At 42.5% G+C, this 15,193-nt stretch overlaps 1 protein-coding gene across 11 annotated transcripts in view; it reads right to left on the bottom strand.

Moving 5' to 3' along the window:
• TRAF3IP1 (TRAF3 interacting protein 1) overlaps window positions 1-15,193 on the bottom strand; it is an 89,508-nt gene that overhangs the window by 58,175 nt on the left and 16,140 nt on the right. For 7 of the 11 annotated variants that reach the window (XM_001362151.4, XM_007486038.3, XM_007486040.3 and 4 more), the window contains exons 4-6: window positions 11,788-11,931; window positions 11,210-11,677; window positions 4,255-4,335 (exon numbers count right to left, since the gene is read on the bottom strand). In XM_001362151.4, the coding sequence (XP_001362188.2) occupies window positions 4,255-4,335; window positions 11,210-11,677; window positions 11,788-11,931 (693 nt within the window). The remainder of the gene's footprint in view (window positions 1-4,254; window positions 4,336-11,209; window positions 11,678-11,787; window positions 11,932-15,193) is intronic. The other 4 variants (XM_007486039.3, XM_056820116.1, XM_056820120.1 and 1 more) reach the window with 1 other exon arrangement.

Below are 15,193 nucleotides of genomic sequence, written 5' to 3'. Positions count from 1 at the left end.
AAGATAAAGAAAATGGAGATAATGACTGAAAATACTTACATATTCTTTAGTATAAAAATCACACTATATAAATTCTAATCAACAGATACTTAAAATACTAAAACAAATTCACTGGCTGATATTAATATGCAAAGCTAAGTGATGAACTCCTAAAAAGCACATTCAATAGTGACTAAACTATGAAGTGTGACCCCTGTCAACGTTGAAATTCCACCAGTGTTCCTCAGACAAATTAATCGATTGTTTTCACTTAAAATAAAGTACTATCATCTCCTCCATGGAAGCCCTCCTACCTCATAAAGGCGTGGAGGTGACCCTGGTTTCCTGAAGAATGGCAGAGGAGCACAAACTCGGACAACTCCCATCAAGCTGGAATAACTCCGGGTAAAGGGCCAATGGTGGGCTGCATTTCTGTCATCTGAAGACCATTGTGGCTAAGTATAAAGAGGCTAGCCTCAAGGAGATGCGACTGGGGGCCAATGAAACTTTCAAAGGCCATCTACCAAGTTATGGAAATATTTTGATTCAATTTGATTTAAAACAACAAGCATTTATTTAACACCTACTATTTGCCGGGTACTTAGCTAGATGTTGGAGATACAAAGCCAAAAAAGGGAAACTCTACCAGATCTCAGGCATTACTGAACTGACATTCTCATGGAATAAACACATAAGGATACAAAATCCATACAAATGAATGCAAAGTAATTTTGAGCATAACACCTGGGAAACTTGGGGACAAACTCTTCCCAGGGTAGGCACTGAAGCTGAGTCTTAAAGAAATCTGGGGATTTCAAGAGGTGAGGACAGAGAACCTTCCAGGGAAAGAGAACTGCAAAAAAAGTTGGAGAAAGAATGTTGTCCTGCAGGTACATCAAGTAGGTATCTTTGGATGGAAAATAGGCATGCTATAAACACGAAAATGTGGGTTTCCAAGACTGTGAATTGCCAAAACTGTAAGGGTTTCGGCCAAACTGTAAAGATAATTTTTAGTGTCTTGATTTAAATAAAAAATAAGTGGTCGCCATGGGAAAAATTCCCAAATATGAAAATACCCAAGTCAGCTGGGTTTTATGGAGATTTTAATTAATACAAATGAAGGAATTAAGGGAAGAGAGAAAAGAGAAAATAGTAAAAAGGGCCTAGGCCTGACCCTTAAGGAAGAGAGAGTCAGTCTTTATCACTCACCACAAGATCATCCCAAGCAAGCTCCAGTCCTTCACTGAAATCCTCAACTCCTGAACTGAATTCAGAGCTCCAATTCAGCTTCCAAACGGAACTAAACCCAAACTGAACTGAATTCTCCTTTTAAAGAAATTTTCTCCTATGTCACCTCCCCTAAATTTTCACATCTACCAATCACAGTAGACACTTTTCCCCAGGACTGCCCATTCTTAGTTTTCACCACTCTTTAGTTCTCACCTTCTCTGGTTAGACTAAAACTTCACACCTCTTTTGTTAAGCTTGCCTTCTGTAAGTTGCTTGACTTTTTAGTGATTAATTTAACCTGATAGGTAGTTAGCACCTTTTTGTATTAGATCTAGAAATAGACCTAGCTTAAGGTTTTAGCTTCACTATAAGTATGCGTTAGGGACTTTCATTGCTCCATCAGGAGTTTACAACTTTATCTTTCCCTAAAGCACTGTCTGAGTAGGGTGGAGTAATTTTAAAAGTTCTCAATACATTCCTGATCAAGTACGTCCTGTTACAATAGGGGAATTTGCTTAACCAAATCTTCTAAGTCTGAGCAGTTTTTAAGATTCACAATGCACAAAGGAGTCATGTGAAATCAGTCTGGAAAGATAGGTTGGTGCAAGATTGGAAAGAGATTGAGATGCCAAATGGAGGAATTCATTCAGGATGTCCCAAAAGTCTTAGTGTCTTTTTAAGCTTTAATAGTCATAAAATGCATTAAGATTTTTAGGACTTCCTATATTTAATCCAAGAGACCAAGGGGATCCATTCTAATTTACTGAGCTGGGTGGGCTGGGGTGGGAGTGGCTTAGTTAGGCTTAAAGCTTAGGAAGGTCATTCAGGGAGCTGTCTGAAAGATGGACTGGAGGGGGAACAGAGGCTATTATAGTAGTCTAGGAAAAATGAAGAGGGTCTGCACTAAGATGGTGGTGGTGTGAGTGGACAGGATGAGCCAGTTACTAGAGAAATGTGAAGTCAAAACTGAACAAGATTTGGAAACTAATTTGATTAGTGAAGGGAGGTATTGAAGATGATCCTGGGTATGCAAAGTTGGTTAAGTGGTAGGACAGTGATGTGCCCAACAGAAACTTTAAAACTTGAAAGAAGAATGGAGTTAAGGAAGAGAAATAATGAGTGCTACCGTGGACATGAGTTTGAGACCGTTATGGGATAGGTATTTAGATGGAAATATTCAACAAATAATTGGAGATGTAAGGCTAGGGTTGGGGAAGGAGAGACAAGGGCTAGATGATTAGATCTTAGAGTCAGTAAGAAAGAGTGTATGGAGAGAGGACAAGACGGCTCTGGGCAGAGCTTTGAAAGGCATCCACGGCAAGAAAAATGACACTAAAAAGAACATGAGATCTGACAACTAAAGGATGATGGGGGACACTTTGGAGATGGAAAAGGTCCAAAGTCAGAATGCAGAGAACTCTTTAGAAAGAGAGGAGAATAAGGAGGCAGCAACAGGTCTAAAAAAAATTTTTTTAGAAGACTTGTAAAAGGAAGAAATAAAGATCCTAAATGATGACATAAGTAGGTGATGAGTCTTAGTGAGGATCTAAGGTGGGGATGGGGTGTTTGGGGGAGCTAGATACTTCTCCAGGAAGTAGAAAGGAGCCAGTAGAGAGGGAAAGTCTAAAAATTAGAGAGAAGAGATGTCTGTTGCAGGGGTAAGAGAAGACAAGAAGGAATAAGACCAAAGAAGGGCTGGTTTAGGTGAGGAGATGGGTCGCCTCTTCAGTAGAAACTGAAATAAAGGAAGAAAAATTGGGGGAATTAGGTCAAGGGGTCTGTGATATAGAGAAGGGGACAAGAGGAAGCTTTTGGCAAATGGCTTCTATTTTCTAAGTAAAATACAAGGTGAAGGGATAGGGTGATGGGGGAATTACAGGAGGGAATAAAAAAGCTTAGAGAAAGTTTCTATAGTGAAGCTCTTCAGGAAAAGTAAAGGGATATTACTGCCTTGCAGCAATTAGGGATCCTCTGAAGCTCAGGCCCCTTAGTTTGTAGTAGACTCAGGGAGCAGTGCTATGTGTGTAATCCCAAGCATTTAATAAAAATAATGAAACTTGGCAAAGAATTCAAAGGAAAAGCTTCTAATTGGTTAAAGTTTCCTTTTAAAATCTTTGATTTTAGGAGCAGCTAGATAGCCTAGTATAGAGAGCACTAGGCCTGGAGATGTAAGGTCTTGGGTGCAAATCTGGATTCCTACACTTCCTAGCTGTGTAACCCTGGACAAGTCATTTAACCCAACTGCCTAGCCCTTACTGCTCTTCTACCTTAGAATTGATTCTCAGACAGATGGTTAAGGGTCTGTTTTATTTAAACCTATACCTTCCATCTAAGAATCAATACTGTGTATTGGTTCCATACCAGAAGAGCGGTATGGGCTAGGCAATTGGGGGGAAGTGACTTTTCCAGAGTTACACAGCTAGAAAGTGTCTGAGGACAGATTTGAATCTAGGACTTCTTGTCTCTGCGTGTATCTCAATCCCCTGAGTCACACATGAGTCTCCAAGGTGAAGGTCTAAAAAAAACCTTTGATTTCTTCTTTGCTTCAAGACCTGCTACAGAAGTAAGTGAAACAAGCTGGTAAAGTCCAACTGAGTTGGGGTGTTGGCACACATGCGCTCTCTCTTCTCCTCTCTCTCTCTCTGTTTCTCTCCCTCTTTCTCTGTCTCTCTTTCTCTCTCTCTGTCTGTCTCTCTCCCTCTTTCTCTGTCTCTCTCCCTCTCTTTCTCTCTCTCTGTCTGTCTCTCTCCCTCTGTCTCTCCCTCTCTTTCTCTCTCTCTGTCTGTCTCTCTCCCTCTTTCTCTGTCTCTCTGTCTCTCTCTCTGTCTGTCTCTCTCCCTCTTTCTCTGTCTCTCTGTCTCTCTCTCTGTCTGTCTCTCTCCCTCTTTCTCTGTCTCTCTCCCTCTCTTTCTCTCTCTCTCTCTGTCTCTCTGTCACACACACATACGCACACATGCACGCACAGTCTCCCTCTAAGTTCACAAAGGCAGGCCTCCAGGAAAGGGCCCTACAACATTTTCAGCTAGTCCTCTTGGCCATGCTTACCTCTTTGTCCATCTCAAGTTTGGTGTCTTTCACAGGTGGCTCTGAGAATTTTTTGGATAAGTTCTCCACTGTGCCTGTGGACTATAAAAATGATTAAAACACTTTTTTCCTCTCCTTGAAAATACTTAAAGTCACATAACATCTAAGGAGGCATCATCAAAAGATCAGACATAACTTCCATGCAGAGAAGTGGGTCGGATCACATAACGTTAAGGTCTGGGTTAGTTGTTATTTTAGAAGCTAACAGCAAAGACCCAATGATAAATACGATGCAAATGTAGATAAGAGCTTAATGCTTCCTTTAAAATATTTCTAACAATGGAGTTGGCAATACCTTCAGGAATTGGGAGGGCATCCCAGCCACTTTATCACAGAGCTCAATAATGGTGTTCATGACACCTGCTCCCTACGCAATGTTCTGATCAAATAAGACCAACCTGACAAAGTTCTGTTTTCTGAAATGTGAATGAAGGAGTTCCTCATAACTTGGAAGATCAAAGAGATTTCATTTCATTTTCCCCCCAAATCCGGGATAGGTGAACGATTTTGCTTATGAGGAAGTTAGGGTTCAAGTGGCTTCACCTAAAGCCATTGTCTTGGGAGAATGCTGGCTGAAGGGGGTTAAAAACTGCAGTCTCCTGCTTTTTCCCCTGGATGCCACTAATACCCTTTTACCATCAAGACTGGCGGCCAAGGAGTGTCAGGATCTGTTTCACAGCAGAAAGTAGTTTCGGGGGGGGGGGGGGGGGGGCAGCTGGGTAGCTCAACGAACTGATAGCCATACATAAAGACATGCGGTCCTGGGTTAAAATCTGGCCTCCGACACTTCCCAACTGTGTGACCCTGGGCAAGTCACTTGACCCCCATTGCCTAGCCCTTACCACTCTTCTGCTTTGAAGCCAATACACACTATTGACTCCAAGACGGAAGGTAAGGGTTAAAAAAAAGAAAAAAAGAAAGTAGTTTCAGGGACAGTTTAAAAAGCCCAACTCTTTCCTGCCTAGAACGTTTCCCAGGTGAAGAGAAGTCTTTTATCTGCAGCTATTCTGAAATGTTTCTTCAGTTCAATCATTCTGGAAAGCAACTGTAAATGGGCAAAGTGTGAATAAAAAGCCTGCACCCATCGACTCAGAGATCCCACTGCTAAGTATGAACACCAAGAAAGTCACTGACAAAAAGTATATGTCCAGGGACAGCTGGGTGGCTCAGTGGATTGAGAGCCAAGCCTGGAGACAAGAGGTCCTGAATTCAAATCTGGCCCCAGACACATAGTTCCATGACCCTGGGCAAGTAACCCCATTTAATCCTGGTTGCCTAATTTTTACCTCTCTTCTGCCTTGAAATCAATACCAAGTATAGATTCTAAGACAGAAGGTTAGGGTTAAAAAATATAAAAAGCATCATCCGAGATTCACATCAACACTTTGAGAGATCACAGAGAACTGGACACAAAGTAGAGGACCACTAACTGGGGAATGGCTAGATCAATCATGGCACATGAGTGTAACAGATTATTTCTCTGCTATGAAAAATGACAAAGAGAAAATCCCCAGGGCCCGACGGATTCACGAGTGAATTCTATCAAACATTCAGAGAAGAGTTAATCCCAATACTATACAAACTATTTGACATAATAAGCAAAGAGGGAGTTCTACCAAACTCCTTTTACGACACAAACATGGTACTGATTCCAAAACCAGGCAGGTCAAAAACAGAGAAAGAAAACTACAGACCAATCTCCCTAATGAATATAGATGCAAAAATCTTAAATAGGAGACTAGCAAAAAGACTCCAGCAAGTGATCAGAAGGATCATCCACCATGATCAAGTAGGATTCATACCAGGGATGCAGGGCTGGTTCAACATTAGGAAAACCATCCACATAATTGTCCATATCAACAAGCAAATCAACAAAAATCACATGATTATCTCAATAGATGCAGAAAAAGCCTTTGACAATATACAACACCCATTCCTACTAAAAACACTAGAAAGAATAGGAATTGAATGGTCTTTCCTAAAAACAATAAACAGTATATGTCTAAAACCATCAGCTAATATCATCTGCAATGCGGATAAACTAGATGCATTCCCAATAAGATCAGGAGTGAAACAAGGATGCCCATTATTACCTCTACTATTTGATATTGTACTAGAAACACTAGCAGTAGCAATTAGAGAAGATAAAGGAATTGAAGGCATCAAAATAGGCAAGGAGGAGACCAAATTATCGCTCTTTGCAGATGACATGATGGTCTACTTAAAGAATCCTAGAGATTCAACCAAAAAGCTAATTGAAATAATCAACAACTTTAGCAAAGTTGCAGGATACAAAATAAACCCACATAAGTCATCAGCATTTCTATATAATTCCAACACAGCTCAGCAGCAAGAACTAGAAAGAGAAATCCCATTCAAAATTACCTTAGACAAAATAAAATACTTAGGAATCTACCTCCCAAGACAAACACAGGATCTATATGAACACAACTACAAAACACTTTCCACACAACTAAAACTAGACTTGAGCAATTTGAAAAACATTAACTGCTCATGGGTAGGATGAGCCAATATAATAAAAATGACCATTCTACCTAAACTTATCTATTTAGTGCTATACCCATTGAACTTCCAACATTTTTTTTTACTGAATTAGAAAAAAAAAACGTAACAAAGTTCATTTGAAAGAACAAAGGAGCAAGGATATCCAGGGAAATAATGAAAAAAAAATACAAAGGAAGGTGGCCTTGCAGTCGCAGATCTCAAACTATACTATAAAGCAGTGGTCATCTAAACAGAGAAAGGAGGATCAGTGGAATAGACTTGGGGTAAGGGACCTCAGCAAGACAGTCTATGACAAACCCAAAGACCCCAGCTTTTGGGACAAAAATCCACCATTTGACAAAAACTGCTGGGAAAACTGGAAGACAGTGTGGGAGAGACTAGGAATAGATCAACACCTCACACCCTACACCAAGATAAACTCAGAATGGGTGAATGACTTGAACATAAAGAAGGAAACTATAAGTAAATTAGGTGAACACAGAATAGTATACATGTCAGACCTTTTGGAAGGGAAAGACTTTAAAACCAAGCAAGACATAGAGTCACAAAATATAAAATAAATAATTTTGATTACATCAAATTAAAACATTTTTGTACAAACAAAACCAATGTAACCAAAATTAGAAGGGAAGCAACAAATTGGGAAACAATCTTCATAACAAAACCCTCTGACAAAGCTAATTACTCAAATTTACAAAGAGCTAAATCAATTGTACAAAAAATCAAGCTATTCTCCAATTGATAATTGGTCAAGGGACATGAATAGGCAATTTTCATTCAAAGAAATCAAAACTATTAATAAGCACATGAAAAAGTGTTCTAAATCTCTTATAATCAGAGAGATGCAAATCAAAACAACTCTGAGGTTTCACCTCACACCTAGCAGATTGGCTAACATGACAGCAAAGGAAGTAATGAATGCTGGAGGGGTTGTGGCAAAGTTGGGACATTAATTCATTGCTGGTGGAGTTGTGAATTGATCCAACCATTCTGGAGGATAATTTGAAACTATGCCTAAAGGGCGATAAAAGACTGTCTGCCCTTTGATCCAGCCATATCACTGCTAGGTTTGTACCCCAAAGAGATAATAAGGAAAAAGACTTGTACAACTTGCCGCGCTCTTTGTGGTGGCCAAAAATTGGAAAATGAGGGGATGCCCTTCAATTGGGGAATGGCTGAACACATTGTGGCATATGTTGGTGATGGAATACTTTTGTGCTAAAAGGAATAATAAAGTGGAGGAATTCCATGGAGACTGGAACAAACTCCAGGAAGTGATGCAGAGTGACAGGAGCAGAACCAGGAGAACATTGTACACAGAGACAAACACACTGTGGTACAATTGAACATAATGGACTTCTCCATTAGTGGCAATGCAATGTCTCTGAACAATCTGCAGGGATCTAGGAGAAAAAACACTATCCACAAGCAGAGGACAAACTGTGGGAGTAAAAACACTGAGGAAAGGCAACAGCTTGACTACAGGGGTTGAGGGGATATGATTGAGGAGAGACTCTAAATGAACACCTTAATGAAAATACCAACAACATGGAAAAGAGTTCGGACTGAGGACACATGTGGTACCCAGAGGAATCATGCACTGCCATTGGGACGGTGGGGTGGGGGGGAGAAAAAGAAAATGATCTTTGTTTCTAATGAATAATGTTTGAAAATGACCAAATAAAATAATGTTAAAAAAAAAAGAAATGACAAATATGATGAATTGATGCAAAGTGAAATAATCAGTATATACCACGACTACAATGCTATCAAAGGCAGAGCAATGAAACAAAGGGAAACAATGCTGTGAAATTTTAAACCATCACGACCAAACTTGGAGTCCCCACGCCCCCAAGACAGAGAGAAGCAAGCGTTTCTCTTGTCTCTGCAAGTGTGGGGCTCTGTGGGTGTGGAATACTGCACTCAATAAATGTCAGATTTGGGGGATGCATTCTTAGTTTGGCTGAACTGCTTTCCCTCCCTTTCTTGCATTCTTTATTACAAGGGGTGGATCTCAAGGAGGAGGGAAACAGAGGTGATATAAACACAAAAGATAGCAATACAAATGTATTCTATCGTGTTTAATTAAGCATGTTGAGTTACTTAGTTTAATTAGACCCAAACATTTCTTAATGGATTTGAAGATTTCCCAACCAAGGTAGCATTCACACTAAGACCTCCCACAACTGCAGACACTTCCTTTTGAAGGCCCTCTATGGATTAAAGACATTTAATGAGACTAAGTTAGGAACAGTAAATGGATAACCCCGTGTACTGTTGGCAGTGATCTGCAATGAGATCATTTTGAAATTCTGAACTTGGAACAGTCCCGTTTTGGACACAGGAGGTGCTGACAAAAGCAGCAAAACCTGAACCAAGAGGCTGAGGTTCCAAATCTCCCTTCAGAATGACCCAGGCGAAGTCACTTCACCTATCTATGACCCTGAGATGGCAGCACAAGCACCCCACTATCAACCTCACAGAGTTCCTGTGAACCGAAGAGTCCTATGCTCCCATCCCCACATCAGAAAAATGTTCTCCCTTGGGGATCTGAGTGCCCACAGCAGTTTCCAATTCACCAAGTGATCAGTAAGCTGGGGGGCAACTAAGTGGTTCAGTGTATAGGGTGCCAGGCCTGGAGATAGGAGGTCCTGGGTTCAAATCTGGTCTGGGATACTTCCTAACTGTGTGACCCTTGACCCCCACTGCCTGGCCCTTATTGGTCTTCTGCCTTAGACAAAAAACAGTATTGATTTTAAGAAAGAAGGGCTAAAAACAAAAACCAATAAAGCCAATCAACTAAGTGGAGCTGATGAGAATTCGACTTTGCTTCTAAGATAACCATTCAAAAGGGAAACAGCTAATCCAGGCCGCATGCTAGAGTTCCAGCTGGCCCAAGTTTAGTTTCCAGAAAGAAATAGAGGGAATCTTTTAGCTATGTGGGAGCCAAGCTTTTAAGGAGCTCAGGAAGGCTTTCATGTAGGTGCAATGGCCCCTGAGCTGTTCCTTCCAAGGCTCTCAGAAAAGTGTGTCTTTTCCCTGACCACATCATGAAAAATGTCATCCATCACAGTGGAGGGACCTTCTAGCCACATGTGAATCAGCCTCCGAAGGAGAGGCTAAAGGATAAAGAGCATGTGAAAGAGATCACAAACTCAACAAGTCATAATGGACCTCAGGTTTTATGGAACAGAACACTAGAACCGCTTTTCTAGTAGTCTCTGAAAGGAAATACTGAAAAGCAAAATGGCTGGTCTCAATAACCAACAACCTCATAATTACCCTGAAAAGAAAAAAGAAACACAAAACCACCTCCAATTTTAGGAGGAAAAAGGAAAACCGCACAGAAGGAAAAAATGATAAAAGCCTTACTGAGGACTAATAAAGACAACTCTCAGCCCAGGTTATGTCCCAGAGTTAGCACAGACTCAGCCAACCTCCTTTGCCTCTGATATCTACACAGGAGATGACACAGTACAGAGTGGAGTAAGCAACACAGGGCCAGGGAACCGGACATTTAAGGAAGGTTCCATGGTGGTCCTGACCCAGCTTCCTGTGTGAGCCTGAGCAGTTTCTCCATCTACGAAATGAAGCGATTGGTTAAGGGGACCTCCAGCTCTATCTCAATAATGCCAACAGTAGGACCTGCTATTCAGAAAGATGATGCTGAGACAAGCTATGAAACATGAGAATTCATCGGACCTACCAAAGTATCAAAGGCAACATATATTGAAAAACTCTTTTTTAATCTCTTCTGTTTCGTTTAACCAACTGGAGCTCCACTGATTATTTCCAACAACTTCAGTTCCCAGCACCTCCAGGTAAGTGCTCTCTGTCCCTCTTTATCCGCTACCTTCAGAAAAGCCTTCCTAGAGCACAACGGCAAATCACTGTCTTACAGGCGTCTTCATGCCTTACTATCGTACCACTGAAACTCTGGAGGCCAACTGCAGCACAGAACTCTTCTGAAAGGAAATGAAGCTCAGCTCAGCAGCACTTGGGTCTTCTAACTCAGGTCAGAGATGAGACAGAGAGGAATGGACTCAACACGGTGACAATGTCATGGGCCCTGAAGCACATCAGATCAAACTGGCTTAGCCTCTAGCCCCAAGGAGCCTAAGAATTTCACTATTAAAGTGTGTAGATCCAGGCAATGAAGAGTTCGTGTGAAGCACTGATGTAACCTCTATCAGACTGTGATTTACCACCTTGGGGAAGTGGAGAAGGGAAGGAAAGATTCTGAATTGTAAAATGTCAAAAGTTGTTTCTACATGTAAAATTCAATTAAAAAAAGAGGGGGGGGGGTTCACTTGGACTATAGCACTGTGCCCTGATCCACAGCAGAAGCAGGAAAGTTGAACCTGGCCACCCTCCCAAGCTGGACTCTTACCTTTTTTTCTAGTCTCTCTTGCTCCTTGATCTTGTCCTTCTCATGTTCTCTTGAGTGCTCCCCATCTTTCGTCCTGTCTTTGCGTTTCTCCCGGTCCTTGTCCTTTGCTCTCTCTCGCTCCCTCTCTCTTTCTCTCTCTCGGTCCCTCTCTTTCAAGCGTTCCTTTTCCTTCCCTCCTTCAATCTTCCTCTCCTTGTCCCGCTCTAACTCTCGGTCTTTGTTGCCTCTGTCTTTGTCTCTGCTCTTCTCCCTCTCTCGCTCCTGCTTGACTCTGTTTTTATTTCTGTCTCTCTCCACGTCTTTGCCTTTGTCCCGGTCAGGATCTTTGTGCCTCTCCCGGTCACCATCCTTGCTCTTCTCTCGCTCTCTGTCCTTATCTCTTGGTTTGTTTTCTTCATCTTTGGATTCTTCTTTAATTTTGCGTTCTCGGCTTGTGCTTCTGTCTTTGATTTCGGAGATCCTTCTATCCTAAACAAGGAAGAAATGAGGAAAGGTTACTTAAGTCTACATCTGAGTCTATCATGGCCTCCCCCACAGGCTAGCAGGCTTTCAGGAGGGAATGGGGGCTTCCGGCTTACTTCTTTCTCTTTATGAGTCCTGGAGTCTTCTTCTTTAAACTCCTTATTATCCAGGTCTTGGGATTTTGAAGTTAGCAGAGATTTTCCCTTTGTGTCTCCCTTCTCTCCAGCAAGAACTCTTTTCACAGCATCCTCACTTGAGAGCTTTGAGTCCAAAAGGGTATGAGGAAGACAAAGGAAAAGTTAAAATAAGAGAGCTAGCAAATCCAAGAGGTATTCGAGCAAGTACCTGCAACTAGTGACCTGGCCTCTGCTCGTCTTCTTTTGAGAGGGCATGGGTCTGGATCATGGACAGGACCAGAGAGATCTGCAGGGAACTCCTCAGTGCTCAAATGTCTCTACTGTGCTTCCATGAAAAGAAAGCACACCTTCCATCAACTGATAGGATCTGGAGATTAAGGGGTTGGAAAACAGAAATTCAGCTAAAGAGAACTGATGTAACTACAACTGGAGTGCCTACACAAGATGGTCTTCCAAAGCCAGGCCACCATCTCTCTCTGCAGCTCTAAGGGACAAATGCTATCTCTGAATCTTAAAGCTCTAACAAAAGAGACCTGCATTCTGGGCTTCACAAACTGTGGAAGTTGAAGGCTCACACTGTATCCTAAATTCAAGCTGTATATGCCCAAACTGATAAACGAATAAGCATGGAACAGCAGAGTAGTGCTGTCTTGGTGTCAGGTTCAACCTCCTGCCCTTTCATACCCTACTTAACTGTGTGATTATAGAGGATAAGCCTCTTCATCTCCCTGAGTCTCGGTGTCCTTGTCTATTGTGATTTTTAGATTTTCTCCATTTTGTTTAGTCTAGCCCCAGGAAGGTATACATACACCCACATGACAGTGGCATGTGCTAGCAAGGGACAAATCAGAAACAACTTACTGTCCCCTGGGCTGTCCTAAGCCAAGCTTGAGACACCACTGGCACATGTGAGACGTAGGAAGTGATGTAGAGAACTGCCTTTGGGGTTCTCGTCACTTCCTGTGAGGAGGCCTGGGCTCCAGTTGACCCTGGAACTCAAGCCTGGAGGAGCTCTCTCAGACGGCTTCCTTGAGACCATCATGTGGTGAGTGATAAGACTGACTCCCCTTTCCCTTGGCTCTCTGGGGAGGTCCCCTTGGCCAAGGCCTTGAATTCCTGCCTGAGCTGGAGCAGTTTAAACTAACTCTTTTTCCTCTCTCTCTCTTTCTTAATTTCTTCCTCCTATTGTAAATAAATCACCATAAAATTCCATTCTGACTTGAGTGCTTCATTGAGATTTAAGAAATTAAATCCCTGGCGACCAATTAAAATTATATCCAGTCTCAACCCTAAATTTTACTCTTACACTATAAAATGGGGATGGTAATTTTTTATGCCTCCTCCTTCCCAATCCTATCAGGCTCTGTGAATCTTCAACTGGCCCCACTCAGTGCATTAAGCATTTGGGCCTGTCAGCCAAGAGCCTGGAGGTCTCCTCCTCTAAGGAAGAAAGGAATCTCTAAAGAAAAACAGAAAGTCGCCTCCTATCTGAAGCAAGGGGGAAGCAGCTCTCCACGAAATAGATATTTTCAGGGCATCTATTATGTATCTCCCACTCATCTAGACATTGAGGTAAATTTAAGAGAAAAAGATGTTTGGCCTTGCTCTGAACCTACATGAAACAGCCAGAGTGACTCATCAGGCCCCCAACCCTCAGACCCTCTCACCGCAGCCACCCTGGCATCAACTGGGCCCAGTTAGTAAGGCATAGCTCATAAAACCCTAAGGAAATCCTTGTCATGAACCAGGTGCTATGCCAGGCCCTGAGAATACAGAGACAAGCCAAAAAAAAAAAAACCAAAACAAAACTATCTCTGCCTTCCAGACAGCTATTGTCTATTAGAGAAATCCAGCTAAGTCATTTAACAAGAGAGAAAGACAGAAAGGCTTTCTGAAGGAAGTGTCACATGAGCCTTGAAAGAAGTGAAAGGTTCTAGGTACAGGCAGCAGGCTAGGGGACAGAATACTTCAGGGGAACTATCATCAAAAGGCTGAGAACAGTGCTGGCAAACCTTTTAGAGACCAAGTGCCATGCCCCCACCACAGAGTACCATGCCCACCCCCAACAGAGACCATGTGCCATGGCATCCCCTCCCCCCTCCCAGGTGCTTTACCCTACACAAGAGAGGGAGAAAGCGCTCTCACTGGACTGCTGGGAGGGTGAAGTGATGAATGCCCTTAGTGAGGGTAGACAGGGGAAGGGGAATGGACCAAGTTCTCTGCTCCCCTCCATCTCTGCCACCTGTGAGCCACCCCCCTTACCCCTGTGCACTTCCATTGGGCTGCTGGGCAGAGGGGTGGGGAAGGGAAGTGGAGAGGGGGAGGGAAGCAGCTTCAACCTAGTCCCTCTGCCTTTCTAGTAATGAACTCTTAGGGGGAGGGCAGTTACATGCCCATAGAGAGTACTCTTCGAGCCATCTTGGCACCCATGACATAGGTTTGCCATCCCTGGCCTGTAAAGTGGGCTGAAGTCCTAAAGAGGAGATTGTGGTTCAAACTAGTGTCCAGGAGGGGCCAAGGACAATTAGGGCTTGATGTGTGGAAGAGTCCATTTGAGCTTTAGGAAAACTATTGTAAAATGGAGATTTGAAGCCTAGACTTCAATCCCCAGAAGTCCTTGGTATTTCCCAGAATTCTCTATAATCTCACCTGACTCTCCACCTGGGCGAGATCACAAGGAGTATTTAACTGGCAGCAACACCTACTTCGCACTCTTCCATTTACAAGGATGTAGTAAGCTAACTGTGAGGGTTTTGAATGGGCTAATCAGCCCTGAGCATGTGGTTTTCTTGTTTGTATTTTCTTTATTCCTTGATTTCTAATAATCCTTAATAAACCTCATAAAATATAATGTTTCTATTACTAGAGACTAATTTAATTTTTACACTATTATGGCAGGGCTGTTGGAGAGAAATTGGAAAAGGAAGAGAATGGCCATAGAGAGACCAATCAGAAGGCTGCAGCCCCTGGGGAGGCTGCCAGGGAAGTGGTCCTTCCAGGAAATTTTTCCTTCCTCTGAAATTCTCCCATAGCATTTACGGTCCGGCCCCTTTGCTGAGTGCTGGTTACTGACTTCTCTGAATTTGTACTTTAACGTGAACTGCAGAGGGCAGGGCCAGAGATCATCCCATAACCTTTTTCATTTTTCTGGTAAGGAAACTGAGACCCAAGGTCACAATGACAGGAGTGAGTAGAGCCTGACTCACTTCCTTGCTCTGGATTTTCTTCTCTAAGGTTTTCTATCTGTGTATCCAGCATCCTGATGCTTTTTGAATTGGGTCCCCACAACAACAGCCACTGTGTTGTGCAAGGAACTGAATCCTTGTTGACAGGGTGCTGCTCCTCAACTGAGTACTAGAGCTACACAAACCCTTCTTAGCTCACA

Source organism: Monodelphis domestica, chromosome 2 (genome assembly GCF_027887165.1).
Source record: "Monodelphis domestica isolate mMonDom1 chromosome 2, mMonDom1.pri, whole genome shotgun sequence".
Classification (NCBI taxonomy): domain Eukaryota; kingdom Metazoa; phylum Chordata; class Mammalia; order Didelphimorphia; family Didelphidae; genus Monodelphis; species Monodelphis domestica.
Note: the sequence above shows the minus strand (reverse complement) of the source record. Positions and strands in the feature narration are given on the sequence as shown.